The sequence below is a fragment of the Terrapene carolina genome, unplaced genomic scaffold, assembly GCF_002925995.2.
Source record: "Terrapene carolina triunguis isolate 2854851 unplaced genomic scaffold, T_m_triunguis-2.0 Scaffold391, whole genome shotgun sequence".
NCBI lineage: Eukaryota > Metazoa > Chordata > Testudines > Emydidae > Terrapene > Terrapene triunguis.
Window position 1 is genome coordinate 661,285 of NW_020664742.1, and position 16,532 is coordinate 677,816.

The window sequence follows — 16,532 nt, forward strand, 5'->3', positions numbered from 1 at the left end:
GACAGGACGTTAAAGAAGAAATCAGACGGACCCTCCATCTCCTCGGCCTGCAGCTGGAGGTTGGAAGCAGGTCCTGGTGCGCCGTGAAGTCCTCCTGCGGGACCGATGGCGGAGACACCGCTATGGTGTCGTCCGGTGCCGGAGAGAGGGCCCTCATGGAGTTGGGCGCCTCGGTTGGTGCCGGGGCATCGAGACCGAGGTCAGAGTCCTGGGGCGGGTCCACCAACTCGTGACCCACCAACTTGTCCTGTGGGTGGCCAGAGGAGGCTGATGGAGCCTGGGACACTCTGGCGACCAAACAGGTCTCCGTTTGGGCTGGCACCGATGGCCACGGTGCCCACTGGCACCACTGTCCTTGCCATGGGGTCCCTTGCCATTGGTTCGGCTGAGCGCGCAATGGCAATGTGTGTCCCGGCGGAACGCCGAGGATGGATGGGCGGGTGCTGAGGCCAAGGTCGCCTAAGAACGCTCGGTGCTGCGGGAGCGGTAGGAGCAGTGTCTGTGACATCCTCTCCCTCGGGACCGGGATCTCGACGACAATGAATGGTACCCATGCGACGAACTGCTTCGGTACGCGTGACGACGACGCAAAGCCTGATGTCCCGACGCCGAGGTACCCCGAGGGGAGCCTTTGGCGTGACATCTAGACGAGCGGGATCTGGAACGGGAGCGCCAACGTCTGTCCTGTCGAGAGCAGCTCCGGTACCCACGTCTAGCAGGTGAGTGTTTCCAGTGCCTCTCTCGGTGCCTACGCTCGCTGGCAGGCGGCGTAGAGGGTTCCCGCGACTCCCGTGCCGATGGCGGCCCGGACAGTCTGGCCGGCGTTGAGGGCAGCTGGGAGCTGTCAGAAAAGCGGCCACTGCGCACCAAGCGGTGTGGGGAACGATCTTCGGAGCAGGAACTGTGGTTGCTCGGAGAAGTCTGGTGGGCACCAAAAGGGGGCTTGTCTCGCGACCTAGGGCCCGTATCCGTTTGCGAGTTCGGGACGGGCAGAGACAATGTCCTTCGCAGCCTGCACTGCCTCCGGCGTTGACGGCATCCGTACCGGTGGGGATGCCTGGGCCGACAGTACCGAGCTACTCCGCTCCACACAAGTCGGAGCCTTTGAGCCCGGGGGGAGTTCGAGGGCTGCCCAGCGTGGGACCAGCCTCCCCCCTTGTCCTTATGGCGGCGGCATTGCGAGGCCGGACCTTTCCCTTGCTTTTTGGAGGGAGAGCAGTGCCGACTGGTCGAAGGGGCCTCACTACGTACCGACGACGTGGCGGCCGGCGCCGAGTCCGATCTGCGTACCGGCGTCGGGGTCAGCGCCGACTCCATCAGGAGAGCACAAAGTCTGAAGTCTCTCTCCTTCTTGGTTCTTGGCTTGAACGACCTGCAGATCTTGCAATGGTCGCCGATGTGAGTCTCACCCAGGCAGCGAAGACACTCAGCGTGAGGGTCGCTCCTGGGCATAGAATGGCGGCAGGAGTCGAACAACTTGAAGCCTGGGGCATGGGGCATGGCCCGAGCCCACTCTAACAACTGAAGAACGATTTACAACAGTACCACTAAGGTCGAGAAGAAGGGCTGCAGCAGAGCTGGAGCACAAAAGTTCCGACTACCTTCACTGCTGGCAAGAAGGAACTGAGGGTGGGGGGAGCCATGGCTCCCCTTATAGCGCGATATACAGGCGCCACTCCAGGGGTCGCCGCGGTGCTCCCCCAGTACGGGTACTGCTAAGGGAAAAACTTCCGGCACCGGTGCACATGGCGAGCATGCACACCTACTGTGGAATACACAAGAACAATCACTTGAAGAAGAAATTATGGAGCACATAGCAGGCAGCAATAACAGTGTGGATACTGCTTTCACTGAGATCTAACCTATTAAGCAAACAATGCCAGCAGCCTTTTAAACATGCAAAGGCACATTCCACCACCATTCTGCACTTGCTCAGCCTATGGTTGAACCGGTCCTTACTGCTGTCCACGCTGCCTGTGTACAGCTTCATGAGCCATGGGAGCAAGGGGTAGGCTGGGTCTCCCAGGATCGATTGGCATTTCAACATGACCAATGGTTGTTTTGCAGTCTGGAAAGAAAGTCCCTGCTTGCAGCTTTCTGAGTTCCTAAAGATGCGCACATCATGCACCTTTCCCGACCATCCCACGTTGATGTCGGTGAAATGGCCCCTGTGATCCACCAGCGCTTGCAACACCATTGAGAAGTACCCCTTTCAGTTTATGTTCTCTTTGGCAAGGTGGTGTAGTGGCAAGATAGGGATATGCGTTCCGTCCGCAGTTAGGGAACCCCATCGTGGCAAAGCCATCCACTATGTCCTGTGCATTGCCCAGAGACACTACCCTTCTTACCAGAAGTCTATTGATTGCCCTGCAAACTTGGATCACAACTGACCCCATGGTAGAGTTACCCACTCCAAACTGATTCCCCACTGACCGGCAGCAGTCTGGCATTGCAAGTTTCCACAGAGCTATCGCTACTCGCTTCTCAACTGTCAAAGCAGCTCTCATTTTAGTATTGCTGAGCTTCAGGACTGGGGAAAGCTCTTCACACAGTTCCATGAAAGTAGTCTTACGCATTCAAAAGTTCTGCAGCCACTGCTCGTCATCCCATAGCTGCACAACGATGCAGTCCCACCGGTCAATGCTTGTTTTCCGGGCCCAGAAGGGGTGCTCCACCGTGTCAAGGTGACGCACGACTGTCACCAGCAACTGAAAATTGCTCCACTCCATGGCTTCCAGCAGGGCTGCTTGCCCGGCATCCATTGTTCTGCACGGTGGTTCCTGCTTCAACTGAGTAAATACTGCAGGATTAGGCGCGAGGTGTTTGTAATGCTCACAACAAAGTACAGCTGAGAGGGGTCCATGCTTGCCATGCTATGGAATCTGTGCAGGTAACCCAGGCTTAGGAAAAAAGAAAGGAAAAGGTTTGGCTTCTTTGCCATTTATTTCAGGGAGGTAGGGAGGTAAGTGCATCATGGGAGGCTAACGCCATGCTCCCATAACCATCTGCGCAAATATGTTTTGGTCCCATAAGGCATTGCCAGACCAAGCCAAAATTCTACTAGCCTACATGCACTGAAGGATAGCTACCCACAGTGCAGCGCTCTGTGCATCAATGCAAACCCTGCTAGTGAAGATGCACTCCGCCGACACGAGCATAGCGGGGACACACAAGATCGACTTGCTTAAATCGGAGACTCGATGTCTTACATAAAATTGACTTAACTTTGTAACGTAGACATGCCCTGAGTCTGTTCAATTGCTCTGCGCTGACCAGAATGGATTATGCTTTAACCTTTATTTCTCTGTGCTAATCTATGAACTTCCAATGCTGTGTTCCAGTTGACTAATAAACCCTACTGTTTTGAAAATGCTGCTTGAGTGTCACTGTAAATACTGGGTGAAGTGCATTAGTCCCCGATGAGTGTACAAGTCTCTATTAGGAGTCTATCTCAGTTGGACTCACTGAACAGAGTTCACAATGTGAAGCATGATTGATTAAGTCCAGAGGTTCAGCCTAAGAAGGCAGCAGTGATGCTGCGTGGCCTACCCTGAAGGAAGAGTGAGACCTGTAAGGGATCTGGCACACTGAAGGGATTTCTCCAAGAGACTATTTAAAAACTAGACACTGCACCAATCCTGTGACTCTGTAACACCCTGTCATATAGTTGTATAGTATTTTTCATTTATAGAGCTCAAACTGCTTTCTTCAAGAAGTTGGGTAAAAGTTCCCCCTACTTTAACAAGGGAAAAACTGAGGCATGAAAATGTGAAGTGACTTCCTGAAGGTTTCACCTCAAGTCAATGGCAGAGCCATGAAAGCACCCAAAGCTTCTGCCTCTCAGTCCAGTTCCCCAACAAGTGGAGCGTGCTTCCTCTGCACTGCAATAAACTGCACTACAAAAAAAATCAAGCCATTAATTCAGGTTTAGTTTAGGAAGCCTGAAAATCACATTTAAACCAACTGTTAAAGAGAAAAAAGGGGAAGAAGGGATTTATATAATTGCTGAGGTCAAGATTTACTAACTTTTTCCCCAGTTAATGTTCTGATCCTCATTTTCTGGTAACAGTTTTAAAAAGCCAGCACACACCTCATGTAACTGAAGCTGTAAACCATGGATCTGATCAGCTAGGAGTGAGGCCTCTTCCTGAATGTCATCCCGATTTTGCCTTGCCTGCTGAAGGTTACTTGTCAGCTGAGCTATTATCTCATTCCGTTCCTGGACAGCCGTCTCCAGCTCCTACATGAAACATTAATGCATGTTTAAAACCAGACTTTTGCAGCACTTTAGACATGTCAACCTTCATTAAAAACAAAGGAACTGGCTCTTTGCCTTGTACTTAAGGCATCAGTAAAACTTGCTCCACAGGAGCGGTCATCTTTCTGTGAAAAGTGCAAAGAAAAAAAAGTTTATCTTCCACTGATCTCAAAAGGTAAAGGAAGCCAATTTAGAACATTGTTTTTAGCAAATGCAAACATTTTAATAGGTAAAGGGTGAAACAAAAAGTGTAGAATTTCTACAGTAAGAAACTGAATCCTCGGTGCCCCCCTTATGTAAAAGACAGGCTGTACTGATCTAGGATGAATGGAGCAGAGATGTTCACCTCTCCTCATCCAAGTGAGAAAAAGCTAATGATTTGGGGTATGTTAATCCTATTCTATATTAATCTCACTAGCTTCTTTAAAGTTTTTCTCATGACAGGAAACTTTTTGGTTTCCTACTCCTAAAAGGAAAAAGTAAGTCTGCAGCTACGGAGGAAGCAGGAAGACACTCTTCAAGCATGTGGGGTGCAGTTCATCTCCGTGTGGAAGTCCTAGAAACCAGGAGCCTATAAAGTGAACACAAAAACTCTCCTCCCTGCCCCACACACATTTACCCCATTTATCACCACTACCAGCAGCTCTGCAAAAGAAAAAAAAAATAGAGAACATGTTGAAACTCACTTTAAATGAGCACAGAAGAAAGAACTCCATTTGAAAAAAAAAAAAAAAAAAAGGAAGAGATGCTCCATATTATTTGAGCCTTTACCCAGAAACGCGGCAGGTAAACAAACCAGTCCGGCCTGCCAGGGGCTTTCCCTGAACAAGCAGCGGCCCTAGTTTGCGAACCACTGATCTACACAACATTTGATAGAGACAGTGAAGTTTTCATTAAACCTGGTTTTGAAATTTGTACAACAAAAGGTAATAAAGTACTGTTCCATTTGATTCTTGTTTGTAAACACAATGTAGAAAACTTAAATGATCACATAAGAAAGTGAGTCCCTTTTCTCCACAATGCAATTCCAATTTTCTAAACTCCAGTTAACTGACCTCGTTAAATTTGGCTTACAATGACTGAAACTTCATGCCTTTGTAACTCCCAAAGCTTTGCTTCCACAGAGCACTAGTCTTCAATTCAGAAAAGCTCTTACACTTAGGAGCTCTCCAGGATGGAAGCTATGTGGTGAGCCTAAATTATTTAAACCCCTAAAAAGGTTTCAGGAAACCAAAACAATAATGTTTTAAACCTGCCCAATCCAAAAGAACAAGAGATTTCTTTCAATATCAGATACGTTAACTATTGATACTTAAAAGAAAGGATTATATTCTGGAAGTTTTGTTGACTTCCTTTAATTTGGTTCACATTTAGGTGTGTGTTTTTTCAGAGAGGAACCTCAAGATTGTATCCTCTTGCCAATTTGGATCATCAACAAGCCTCAAATTTTATGAAGATCTCAGGACACCTGAAACCTTAAAAATGAAGGTTTTGCAAAACTGGTTTGGTTTTGATACAAGAGGGGTCTGTCTTTCTTATAGTTGGCAACTTTTTATACCTTGCCATGCCAATAAAAGTTCAGTGAATTTCTCTGTTATATCTACTGCAGTAACACCTAGGAGCCCAGGCATGGACCAAGACCCCAATTTTGAATAGATAGAACTTTCAGATAAGTTTATACAGATTATAGTTTTACTAATAGTTGCCTCTATCAATGATACTTCATAGCATAGCATATTTGCTGCTGCTCTGTAATAATTTATGAATATTATATCTTCTATTTGTCTGATTGTTGTAAGAATATTTACTGTATGCCTATACTTAGTTAATTCAATAGCAGGATTGTCAGCAACAGCACCCAAGAAGGGTTGATCCTGATACACACTTCCCTGCAATCACTTCATGACAATCATTCACTTTGATGCTCTGGCTCCTGACCCCCCTGAGGAATTCAGAATGGTTTTGTGCAGCTGTTCCAAGCATGTGAGCTGAGACAACAAAGAAATCTGGCTGGATTTGAAGACCATCTCTCAAAAGACAGACAAGAGAAAATGAGAAAGTGAACTCAGATTCCACAGTTGGGGTCACTGTATTCACCGCTAAGTCATAAGCTCCCCAAGGGGAAGAACCGCAGGTATCAAACCCAGACAGACCAGTTGAGCAAGCTTGACTGATAAACTGGGTCGCTGGCTGCAGAGTCCTGTGAAAGAATCTCAAGATTCCACCCCAGAATAGGTAAAGTCATGAGACCCAACACATGTGACGGTGCACTCAGAGACACCAGAGAAGGAGTCAGAGGTGCAGCTAGTCCTGTAACCGTGAGACATATTACTTTGCTGTGGTATTTAATGAAGTTACACTGTTACCCATAACTCTGCTGGTAGCATCTTCAGTAAATACCCTTAAATTCAAATTATCTGATTTTATTAATAGTACCTGAAGATGTGTAGCCCCACTATGCTGGGCAAGTTGTTCCAGTAAGTCATCCACCTCTGTAGTGAGTCTTTCAGTTGCTTCCTGTTTCTCCAGAAGTCTCTTTTCCAGCTCCACAATTCTAGTCCGACACATCTGGACATCAAGCTGACTATATTCCTTAATAGAACACAGAACATCTTTCTTCATAAAAGAAAATGAATGGTATTTACGTAATAGTGTGACATTGTCACTTTAAATTTATGGCAAAATTATATTCCTATCTGGCATAATCTCTACTCATCCATCTTTATAAGCACATAGTACCTTACACCTCTACCTTTGGACCTCATTTCATGTAATATACTGAAATTTTAAACAGCAATATCTTTATTTTGAAAATTTACAAATAAGTATTTGAGTGAGAGAAAACACTTTGAAATGTCATGATGTATTAAATTTAATGGACCAAATTAACTCTTAAGAAGAGCAATGTGATTACATAGCCCCATTTGATGCTACAGTCACACTCTACCACAACTTGGGGTTTAAATCTGATTTCCAGCAGCAAATTTTAAAAATGAACTGCAACTATATAACCAAAAATAAAGTTATTACATTTGATTATACTGAATTTCCCTCACCACCCCCCACAAGAAGAATTTAGGAATATTTTGTTAATTTAAAATTATATTAACAAGCACAGATAGCGTCAATCAGCTGCAAACAAATAACTCATGTTTAATGTACTAAAAAATAATAAATGCCTAATGTTCAATTATTGTTTGCATTGCACCACAAAACCAAAGAGATGTCTGAGATACATCGACCTAAACTCCCTCAAATTTTCATCACAACTTCAACCACCAGCACCCATCCATCAAAATCTCTCTGGAACACTCCCGCACCAGCATCAATTTCCTGGACACAACGATCAGCTTCAACAATGGAACCCTACAGACAAAAAACCCACAGAGCATCACACTTAGCTTCACAGATTTAGTAACCACACAAAATGCACCAAGAAATCGGTTATGTACAGCCAGACGCTCAGATGCCACAGAATATGCTCCGAGGAGAAAATCCAGGTTACACACCTTCACACACTTGAAATCACCTTCACCAAACAAGGACACTCCACCAGAAGTAGATCACATCATGGAATGGGCCACCCAAATACCATGAGTAAACATGCTTCAATACAGGAAAAAAGCCCTCCAACCACACATCCCTAGTTGTCACCTAGCACCCCACACTGGAACCTACATCAGGTATCATTAAACAACCCACACTGGAACCTATATGGGGTATCCTTAAACAATTACAACCCATACTCAATGGGGACCACATCCTGAAAGAAATCCACCTTTTCTGGCCTTCAAACTCCTCCCCCATCATCACAAGAAGCAAGCTCCCCACAGACTAGGACACATCAACTCAACTGCCAGAACAGATGCAAAACCTGCAGATGTATCTCCACAGCTATGATCATTAATACCCACCCCCCACAACACACCTTTCAAGATCCATGGGCCCTACACATGCCTATCACAAAATGTGGTGTAACTCATCCGCTGCACTAAATACCCCAACAACTAAACCAGACCATCACTACACTCTCAAATGAACTCACACACCAACCTTATCTCTTTAATTTTCAATTAGCCATACAAAAAATAGTTTCCAGTCATCTGCAAGTTGTTTGTTGTAGAGTAGGAATCTGCTATATCGAAGCCCTTAGAATAATGAAGCTCATTCATTGGAATTCTCGGGCAAGAGATGGGTTTCTGTATATTGCTTCACTTCAAAGAGGAATATTATTTATATTCTTAAGGTGTTTTTTTTTTTAAATTAAGAGTTTGATACCTTTATCTAGTAAAAATGTTTATTCAATTTCCCATGAGCAAGCTCTGTAGGTTCCAGAGAATTACCGGTTCCAACTGTCAACTTGATTTGTTAACTGTACAACGCAACTGCCTACAGAATCTAGACTACAAGAACACTAGCATGATTGAATTATTTTAATCGTGTCCTAACAAATGTTTAATGAGTATCTCATTTATAGCACTTTAATAATCTTGTAGCCATAATGCTCCTCTCTCATGAGCACACCAGAGCATACAAAGAACATTTGTTCAACACTTACTTCAGAAGCACAATCATCCACCAAGTCTGGGTTAGAAAGGTCAACATCAGCCTAACAAGAAAAAAAAAGATACCACAAAGTAAGTCACATATGTTTTTAAAATATATAAAGAAAAGGTTTTTGAAGAGCCTTCATGAATCTACTTACTAAATATGAAAGCCAAAAAGTTAGACAAATTGGCAGGTTCTCAAACCTATATAACTTAGTAAATTCTCCACTGCTGAGCAGCCAGTTAGACAAGGATAACTTTTACCGAGGTATATGAACGTAAACAGATTCAGATGCAAACACATACGATAAAACGATGTGGAGGTTTTAAATTCTATTGCAAATTCAAGCTCAAAAATATGTTAAAACTCATGATTGAGACACAAGACTTTACTTTCTCCCATCATGGCTTGCAAATTTACCAATAAAGATTAGTCAGCAAAGCGAAGTGGTGAGATAAAATAGAGAATTTAACAAACACACCAGAAGCCCTAAGACATATTTAAGAAAATATAAACCTTTGCTGATACACCCACTTAACAAAACCTGGTGCCCTATAAAACATACAGCTCTCTCACAATATCCACAATTAAGCTCACAAGGACCATCATGGTACTGTTTAGAAAAGAAAGATCAGAGCCATCTCTGTGTTTGTGACCCTATGTCTAGTCACTTTCCAGCTTCCACCTCCTCCCTAGAGCAGCCATGGAAATTTTGGCCTCTCCAGATGCCCCAAATCCAATACCTTTGCCTTAAAAACCAGACTATTTTAATGCAAGTTGGATAGCAAGAAAAAATATTTAACAAATGGTTAAGTAAAAAAAATGCTTACACGAACACTACAGAAAACATTCCTAGATTGGCACTAAACTTAAATTACAAGAACACTGGAGAGTATTTCTCTCTCAGTCCAAACATCTTAGAACCCTTTCTACCAACTTCGTAAATCCTCAGCAATGTTACCATTGTAACCAGAGGCCCCTGAAAATACTGGGCTTATCTTCACTACGGCGGGGTGGGGGGGAGGAGGGGAGGGGAGAAAGGATTAAGTTTGTATCCAGAATGCTATATAGTTGAATCCAGACACAGGTAGTGTTTGCAAATAACTCAAACCTCAACAATGTGGGTGTACAGCGGGTCCCCGGTATACGTCGGGGCTGTGTTCTTGAAAAGGGCAATGGATACCGAAAGGATGTATACTGGGGACCCACTGGTACAGCAGTGGCATAGGAAGGAGGGGACACTTAGGCGGGTGGCGGGCAATGAAGGGGGTATTTGTGGAATTTGTGGAGAATTTAAGGTTCCATTAAAGCTGAAAGAACTAAATTCATGTCCCATGAATGAGGTACTTTTCTAATTGGGGAAAAACATGACATTTAAACCTTTTAGGAATCTGTTAACATTCGGGGGCGGGGGGGTGAAGAACCTGCAATTGCTGGGTGGCAAGCCAAAACTGTACTTTAATGGAGCTTAAAGAGAAACCTGACTGTTTTAAATATAAAAGGTAATCCAGAATGAGTGGAATAAAAAAGCAAGTAGGAACACATCCTCTTCTTTTCACGCAAGATGAAACTCCACCACGAAACAGCTGATTGGGAGGTGTGGGGAGGGAGGGGGAGGCTCTGATCAGCAGGACTGCCAGTGGGCGGGAGGCACTGGGAGCGTTAGGAGAGCTGATGGGGGTCTGCTGATATATTACGGTGTCTCTTTGGCAATGTACATTGGTAAATTCTGGCTCCTTCTCAGGTTCAGGTTGGCCACCCCTGAGTTGGTTCCTTTAATACTTCTGTAGATCTGAAAACCTGAACTGGCGAGGCCATACTGAAGTTATAAGGATGACTCAAGCTCTGTCTTTTATCACTTTTCTTAATACTCTCAGAATTAGTGGAAATGGTATAAAAGCATACAGCAGATGCATTGTCCATGGAATCAGAAAGGGATCCTCCAGAGATCCTCAACTCATCTCTCCCCGAAAACAGAAAAGGGGAAAACTTTCTGTTGCCCCTGGTTACAAAAAAATTTTACTCCTGGGGGAATTCTGCGCCACTGCGTAATGCAGAATTTTGCAGAAATTAATGTTGGGTGAACAGAATTTCCTTTTTTCCCCCACCCACAGAAATGGGATGCAGCGATGTTGGCCTCCACTAGGGGTCACTGTACCTGGCAGAGCCCAGCTCGCAAATAGAAAACAAGGCCAGGGAGAAGGGGAAGGAAGAAGTTACTCACCTTTTGCAGAAATGATGGTTCTTCAAGATGTGTCCCCCTGTGGATGTTCCACTTTAGGTGTCAGTGAGTCACTGTGCCACAGAGCAGAGATTTTCGGTAGAAGTCCTCGGTCGGGGTGCGTGTGCGCAGTAGTCGTCTCGCAGTGCCGTTGGTGCCTCATGTAGTGCGCACACGACCTGACCCTTCTGTTCCTTCTCTACCACAGAGCTCAATGAATGAACTCCAAAGTAGAGTGGAAGAGGGTGGTTAGTGGAGCACCCCCAGGGAAACATGTCGAAGAACCATCGTTACTGCACAAGGTGAGTAACTTCTTCTTCGAGTAGTGTCTCTGTGGGTGCTCCAGTTTCATAAAAATCATAAATCATAGGACTGGAAGAGACCTTGAGAGGTCATTTAGTCCAGTCCCCTGCACTCAAGGCAGGACTAAGTATTATCTAGAGCATCCCTGACTGGTGTTTGTCCAACCTGCTCTTAAAAATCCCCAATGATGGAGATTCCACAATCTCCCCAGGCAATTTATTCCAGTGCTTAACCACTCTAACAGTTAGGAAGTTCTCTCTAATGTCCAACCTAAACCGCCCTTGCTGCAATTTAAGCCCATTGCTTCTTGTCCTATCCTCAGAGGTTAAGAACAACAATTTTTCTCCCTCCTCCTTGTAATAACCTTTTATGTACTTGAAAACTGTTATCACGTCCCCTCTCAGTCTTCTCTTCTCCAGACAAAACAAACCCAATTTTTTCAATCTTCCCTCATAGGTCATGTTTTCTAAACCTTTAATCATTTTGTTGCTCTTCTCTGGACTTTTTCCAATTTGTGCACATCTTTCCTGAAATGTGGCCCCTGGAACTTGACACAATACTCCAGCTGAGGCCTAATCAGCGCGGGTAGAGCGGAAGAATTACTTCTCGTGTTTTGCTTACAATACTCCTGCTAATATATCCCAGAATTATGTTTGCTTTTTTTGCAACAGCATTACACTGTTGACTCATATTTAGCTTGTGATCCACTATGATCCCCAGATCCCTTTCCACGGTACTCCTTCCTAGGCAGTCATTTCCCATTTTGTATGTGTGCAACTGATTGTTCCTTCGTAAGTGGATTACTTTGCATTTGTCCTTATTGAATTTCATCCTATTTACTTCAGACGATTTCTCCAATTTGTCCAGGTCATTTTGAATTTTAATCCTATCCTCCAAAGCACTTGCAACCCCTCCCAGATGGTACACTTTAGGTGTCTGTAGAGCAGTGCCCCGCTGTGGACAGTAGGGGCTTCGGAGTTGCATGTGTCACGGCCGAGAGCACAGCAAGGCCTAGTATAGCATCTGACAAAAAACACTGAGTGATGGCATAGTGTTTTGCTCTGATGCCCATGTGGCAGCCCTGCATATATCTATTAGAGGAACATTGTTCAGGAAGGCTATAGATGTAGACAGGGTACAGGTAGAATGGGATCAGAGCCTAGTGGAGGTTCCTTGTATAGCCAATAGCAAAGTTGGATACAAGCAGAGATCCATTTAGATAGTCTCTGGGTCAATATTGCACAGCCCTTGGAGCATTCTGTTGTGGAAATAAACAAACAAACAGTCTTGGAGATTTCTGGAAGGGTTTGGTTCTGTCTTAATAGAACACTATGGCTCATCTGACATTGAGTGAATGTAGGATGGCCCCTTGTGAATACCCATGTGGTTTGGGGTAAAATATGGAGAGGTGTATGGTTTGGTTTACATGGAAAGATGTCGCTAGTCTAGATAAAAATTTTGGGTGTGGCAGCAACATGAACTTGTCTTAAGTGAACACAGTGTAAGGGGGCTCAGCTATAAATATCCCGATTTCACTGACTCTTGTAGCTGAGGTGATCACAACCAAAACCGCAACTTTCATAGACATATGAAGGAATGAACAAGTCATCAATGGTTCAAAAGGTGCTCTGGTGAGGCATTTGAGTACAAGATTCAAGTCCCATGGGGGTGTAGGTTGTCGGACGTCCAAGTACATGTTCTGTATACCAATAAGAAAGCACCTAGTTGTTGGGTGAGCGAAGAGTGACTCTCCCTCCACCTTGTGGTGAAAGGCTCTAACAGCCATTAGGTGTACTTTGATTGAGCTTATGGATAAACCCGATTCTTTGAATTCCAGTATGTAGTCTAGTATGATTGGTAGAGGCGCCATGACTGCAGTTAATTTTTTTTGTTGGCATCATAGTGAGAATCTCTTCCATTTTTGGAGGTAGTTATGGCAAGTGGTGGATCTCCTGCTATTTAATAACACCTGTTTCACTCTTTCTGAACAGGCTAATTCACTGTGTTAGAACCATGTAGGAGCCATGCTTTGAGATGAAGTTTCTTCGGATTTGGGTGGAGAGTCTGGCCTTTGTTCTGTGAGAGGAAATCCACCCTCAAGGGGAGAATTCATGGAGCGCAAACTGCTAAGCACATCAGGTAAGGGAACCAAGCCTGTCTGGGCCACGTTGGAAAAATCAGTATGATATGGGCCCTGATGTTCCGTATCTTGTGAATGACTCGTGGGATTAGAGGTATCGGTAGGAATGTGCACGAGTGCTGTGTCCCACGTGATGAGGAAGACATCCCCTACGGACTGGGGTGTTAGTCCCACCCTGGAACAGAAAAGTGGGCACTTGTGGTTCATTCCTGATGCAAACAGGTCTACTGAGGGACAGCCCCGTTCCTGAAATATTGCTTGGAGGACACTGTTGTGTATTTCCCATTCATGTTCCTGGGAGAAATATCTGCTTAGTGTGTCCGCCATCTTATTCTGGCACCCCGGGAGGTAAGATGCCGAGATGATTCTGTTGTGGTGAATGCACCAGTTCCAAAATTTCATGGCCTCAGTGCAGAGTGAATGGGAGCGAGCTCCTCCTTGGTGATTGATATAAAACTACATGTTATGTTGTCGGTCAGTACGCGGATTGATTCGTTTTGTATGATCGGAGGGAAGTGCCTGAATGCATTGCATACCGCTCGGAGCTCCAGGAGATTGATGTGGAGCAAGGTTTCCGTCGCCGACCACTTGCCTTGTGTGGTGTGCTGGTCCAAGTGTGCTCCCCATCTTATCAATGACGCATTGGTTGTGATTATTAGTGATGGGGGATCCTGCTGGAAGGGGATCCCTGTGCAGTTGTTTTCTGGTATCATCCATCACTGTAGTGACGCAATGACTTTTGGGGGTACTGTCACGCTTTTGTTTCGACTGTTTGCGCTAGGAGTGTACTCTGTGCTCAGCCAGCCCTGTAGGCAATGCATATGCAGTCTCGCATGTCTCACAACGAAGGTCGTAGCCACCATATGACCTAATAATTGTAGGGAGGTTCTGGCGGACGTTTGAGGATTGCCAGTGACTGTTGAGATGAGGTTGATTAGTGTTCTGAACCTGCGATCAGGCAACAGAGCTCTGGCCCGGGTGGAATTGAGGTAGGCTCTGATGGATTCCAGGTGTTGAACTGGGGTCAGTGTAGATTTCTATAAGTTTATTCGCAATCTCAGTGACTGGAAAAGCATGATGGTCTCCACCATGTTTGTCATTTCTTCCTGAGTTGTACCTTTTAGTAGACAGTCGTCTAGGTACGGAAAGATCATCATTCCTTTACTTCATAAATGGGCCGCCACTACCGCGAGGGTTTGAAAAAAACTCAAGGAGCAGTGGAAAAGCTAGAAGATAGTACTCTGTACTGATAGTGATTGAGGCCCATTGTGAATCTTTGAAATCGCCTGTGAGCCGGGTGCACGTTAATATGAAAATAAGCATCTTGGAGGTCGAGGGCTGAAAACCAGTCCCCCTTCTCTAGCACTGCGATGATTATGGCCAGTGTGAGCTTCCGAAGGTCTAAGAAGTGTCTCCATCCACCATTTTTCTTTTTGGTGAGAAAATAATGGGAGTAAAAGCTCTTCCCCTTGTATTGAGTTGGAACTTGTTCCACGGCACCCAATTTTAGAAGATGGTTCACTTCCTGTTGTAAAAGGTGCTCGTGAGAAAGGTCCCTGAAGAGGGACGGGGAAGGGGAATGGGAAGGGGGAAGGGAGAGGAAAGGGATGGCATAACCTGATCTTATAAACTCATTGGTCCATTGTTATTGCTGCCCGGGCATGGTAGAATGGGCGCAGACAGTGGCCAAAGGGTTGGGTAGAAGTACCTAACAGCTCTGTATTGTGGGGGAGGTCATTCATACCCTCGATCAAGACTTCAAAACTGTGGCTTGGTGGTAGATGGTTGCGAAGACGAGGACTGAGTTTGGGGAGCCTTACGTCTTTGTGAGCATTGCTTATTTCTGTTCTCATCAAAATGCCGTTGTTGATGGTGATGGAAAGAGGTGTCGCTGTCCTTTTGGTATGGTTGATACCGACATTGTTTGTTTGGTGGCGTGTATATGCCTAAAGTGCATAGAGTGGCCCAAGAGTCCTTCATCAAGTGAAGAACAGTTAGTTTTTGTGGAGAAAAGTTTCTCCCGATCGAAAGGTAGATCCTCCACCTTGAGGTGGAGCTCCTTCGGGATCCCAGACGACTGCAACCACGAGGCCCTGAGCATTATTACAGCTGTGGCTGTTGTTCTCGCAGCAATGTCCACTACGTCCATTGAGGCCCGAAAGGCTGTACGGGCAATTAGTTGCCCATCTGTCATGATACCGTTGAGTTGGGAATGTTTCTCCTCCAGTAGTGCCTCAAGGAATTCTTGAAGCTTACCGTAATTATCGAAATTGTACTTGGCTAGAAGGGCCAAGTAATTGGCTACCCTAAATTGGAGAGTAGCTGATAAGTATACTTTCTACTGAGAAGGTCTAAACGTTTGTGTCCTTTGTCTTGTGGAGTGGACCGGAATTGAGGTTGTTTGCTGCGACGATTGGTGGCTTACACAACTAGGGAATTGGGTTGTGGATGAGAGAAGAGAAAGTTTCCTCACCTTAGCTGGGACGAAATACTTTGTCAGCCCGTTTGCTGGTAGGTAGTATCAAGGTGGGGGTCTGCCAGATATTCTCTGCTGGTTCCATTATGGCATCACTGATTGGTAGAGCGATTTTGGAGGTAGTGAATGTCTGTAAGATTTGCAGTAGCTTGTGCTGGTTTTCTTGTGCCTCTTCTACAGGGATGTCTTGGCTGGCAGCTACTCTTTTAAGTAATTCCTGAAATTGTTTCAGATCATCCATTGTGCTTGGAGGCAGTGGTATGACTGCCTCGTCAGGGAAGGACAATGAGTTGTGAGCCAGAGAAGTGTGTGCATGGTCTGAACCTTCTTCCTCCTTATCTCCCATGTCCTCCGGTGCTTCTGACATCTCCCTGTTTGGGGAAGGTGGAGAACGAATTTCCCTTCGAGCTAGGGTCAAGGGCCTAGTGTATTGAGCACTATACGCCGCCCAGAGGTCCTGGGGGGCCACTGCATGGGGACACATCCAGGGTTGTCCGTACCCTTGCTGCATCTCGCGAGGTTGACGAGATTTGGTCCTAGCAGCTTCCCATGGTAGTCTTTGTCCCGTGGGTGAAGAATGTTGGGA

General features: G+C 45.4%; 1 protein-coding gene across 4 annotated transcripts in view; it reads right to left on the bottom strand.

The window, feature by feature from the left end:
- Nucleotides 1-16,532, bottom strand: part of PCNT (pericentrin) — a 248,169-nt gene that overhangs the window by 197,410 nt on the left and 34,227 nt on the right. For all 4 annotated transcript variants that reach the window (XM_026658033.1, XM_026658029.1, XM_026658030.1 and 1 more), the window contains exons 3-5: nucleotides 8,817-8,867; nucleotides 6,695-6,850; nucleotides 4,091-4,240 (exon numbers count right to left, since the gene is read on the bottom strand). In XM_026658033.1, coding sequence (XP_026513818.1) covers nucleotides 4,091-4,240; nucleotides 6,695-6,850; nucleotides 8,817-8,867 — 357 coding nt within the window. The remainder of the gene's footprint in view (nucleotides 1-4,090; nucleotides 4,241-6,694; nucleotides 6,851-8,816; nucleotides 8,868-16,532) is intronic.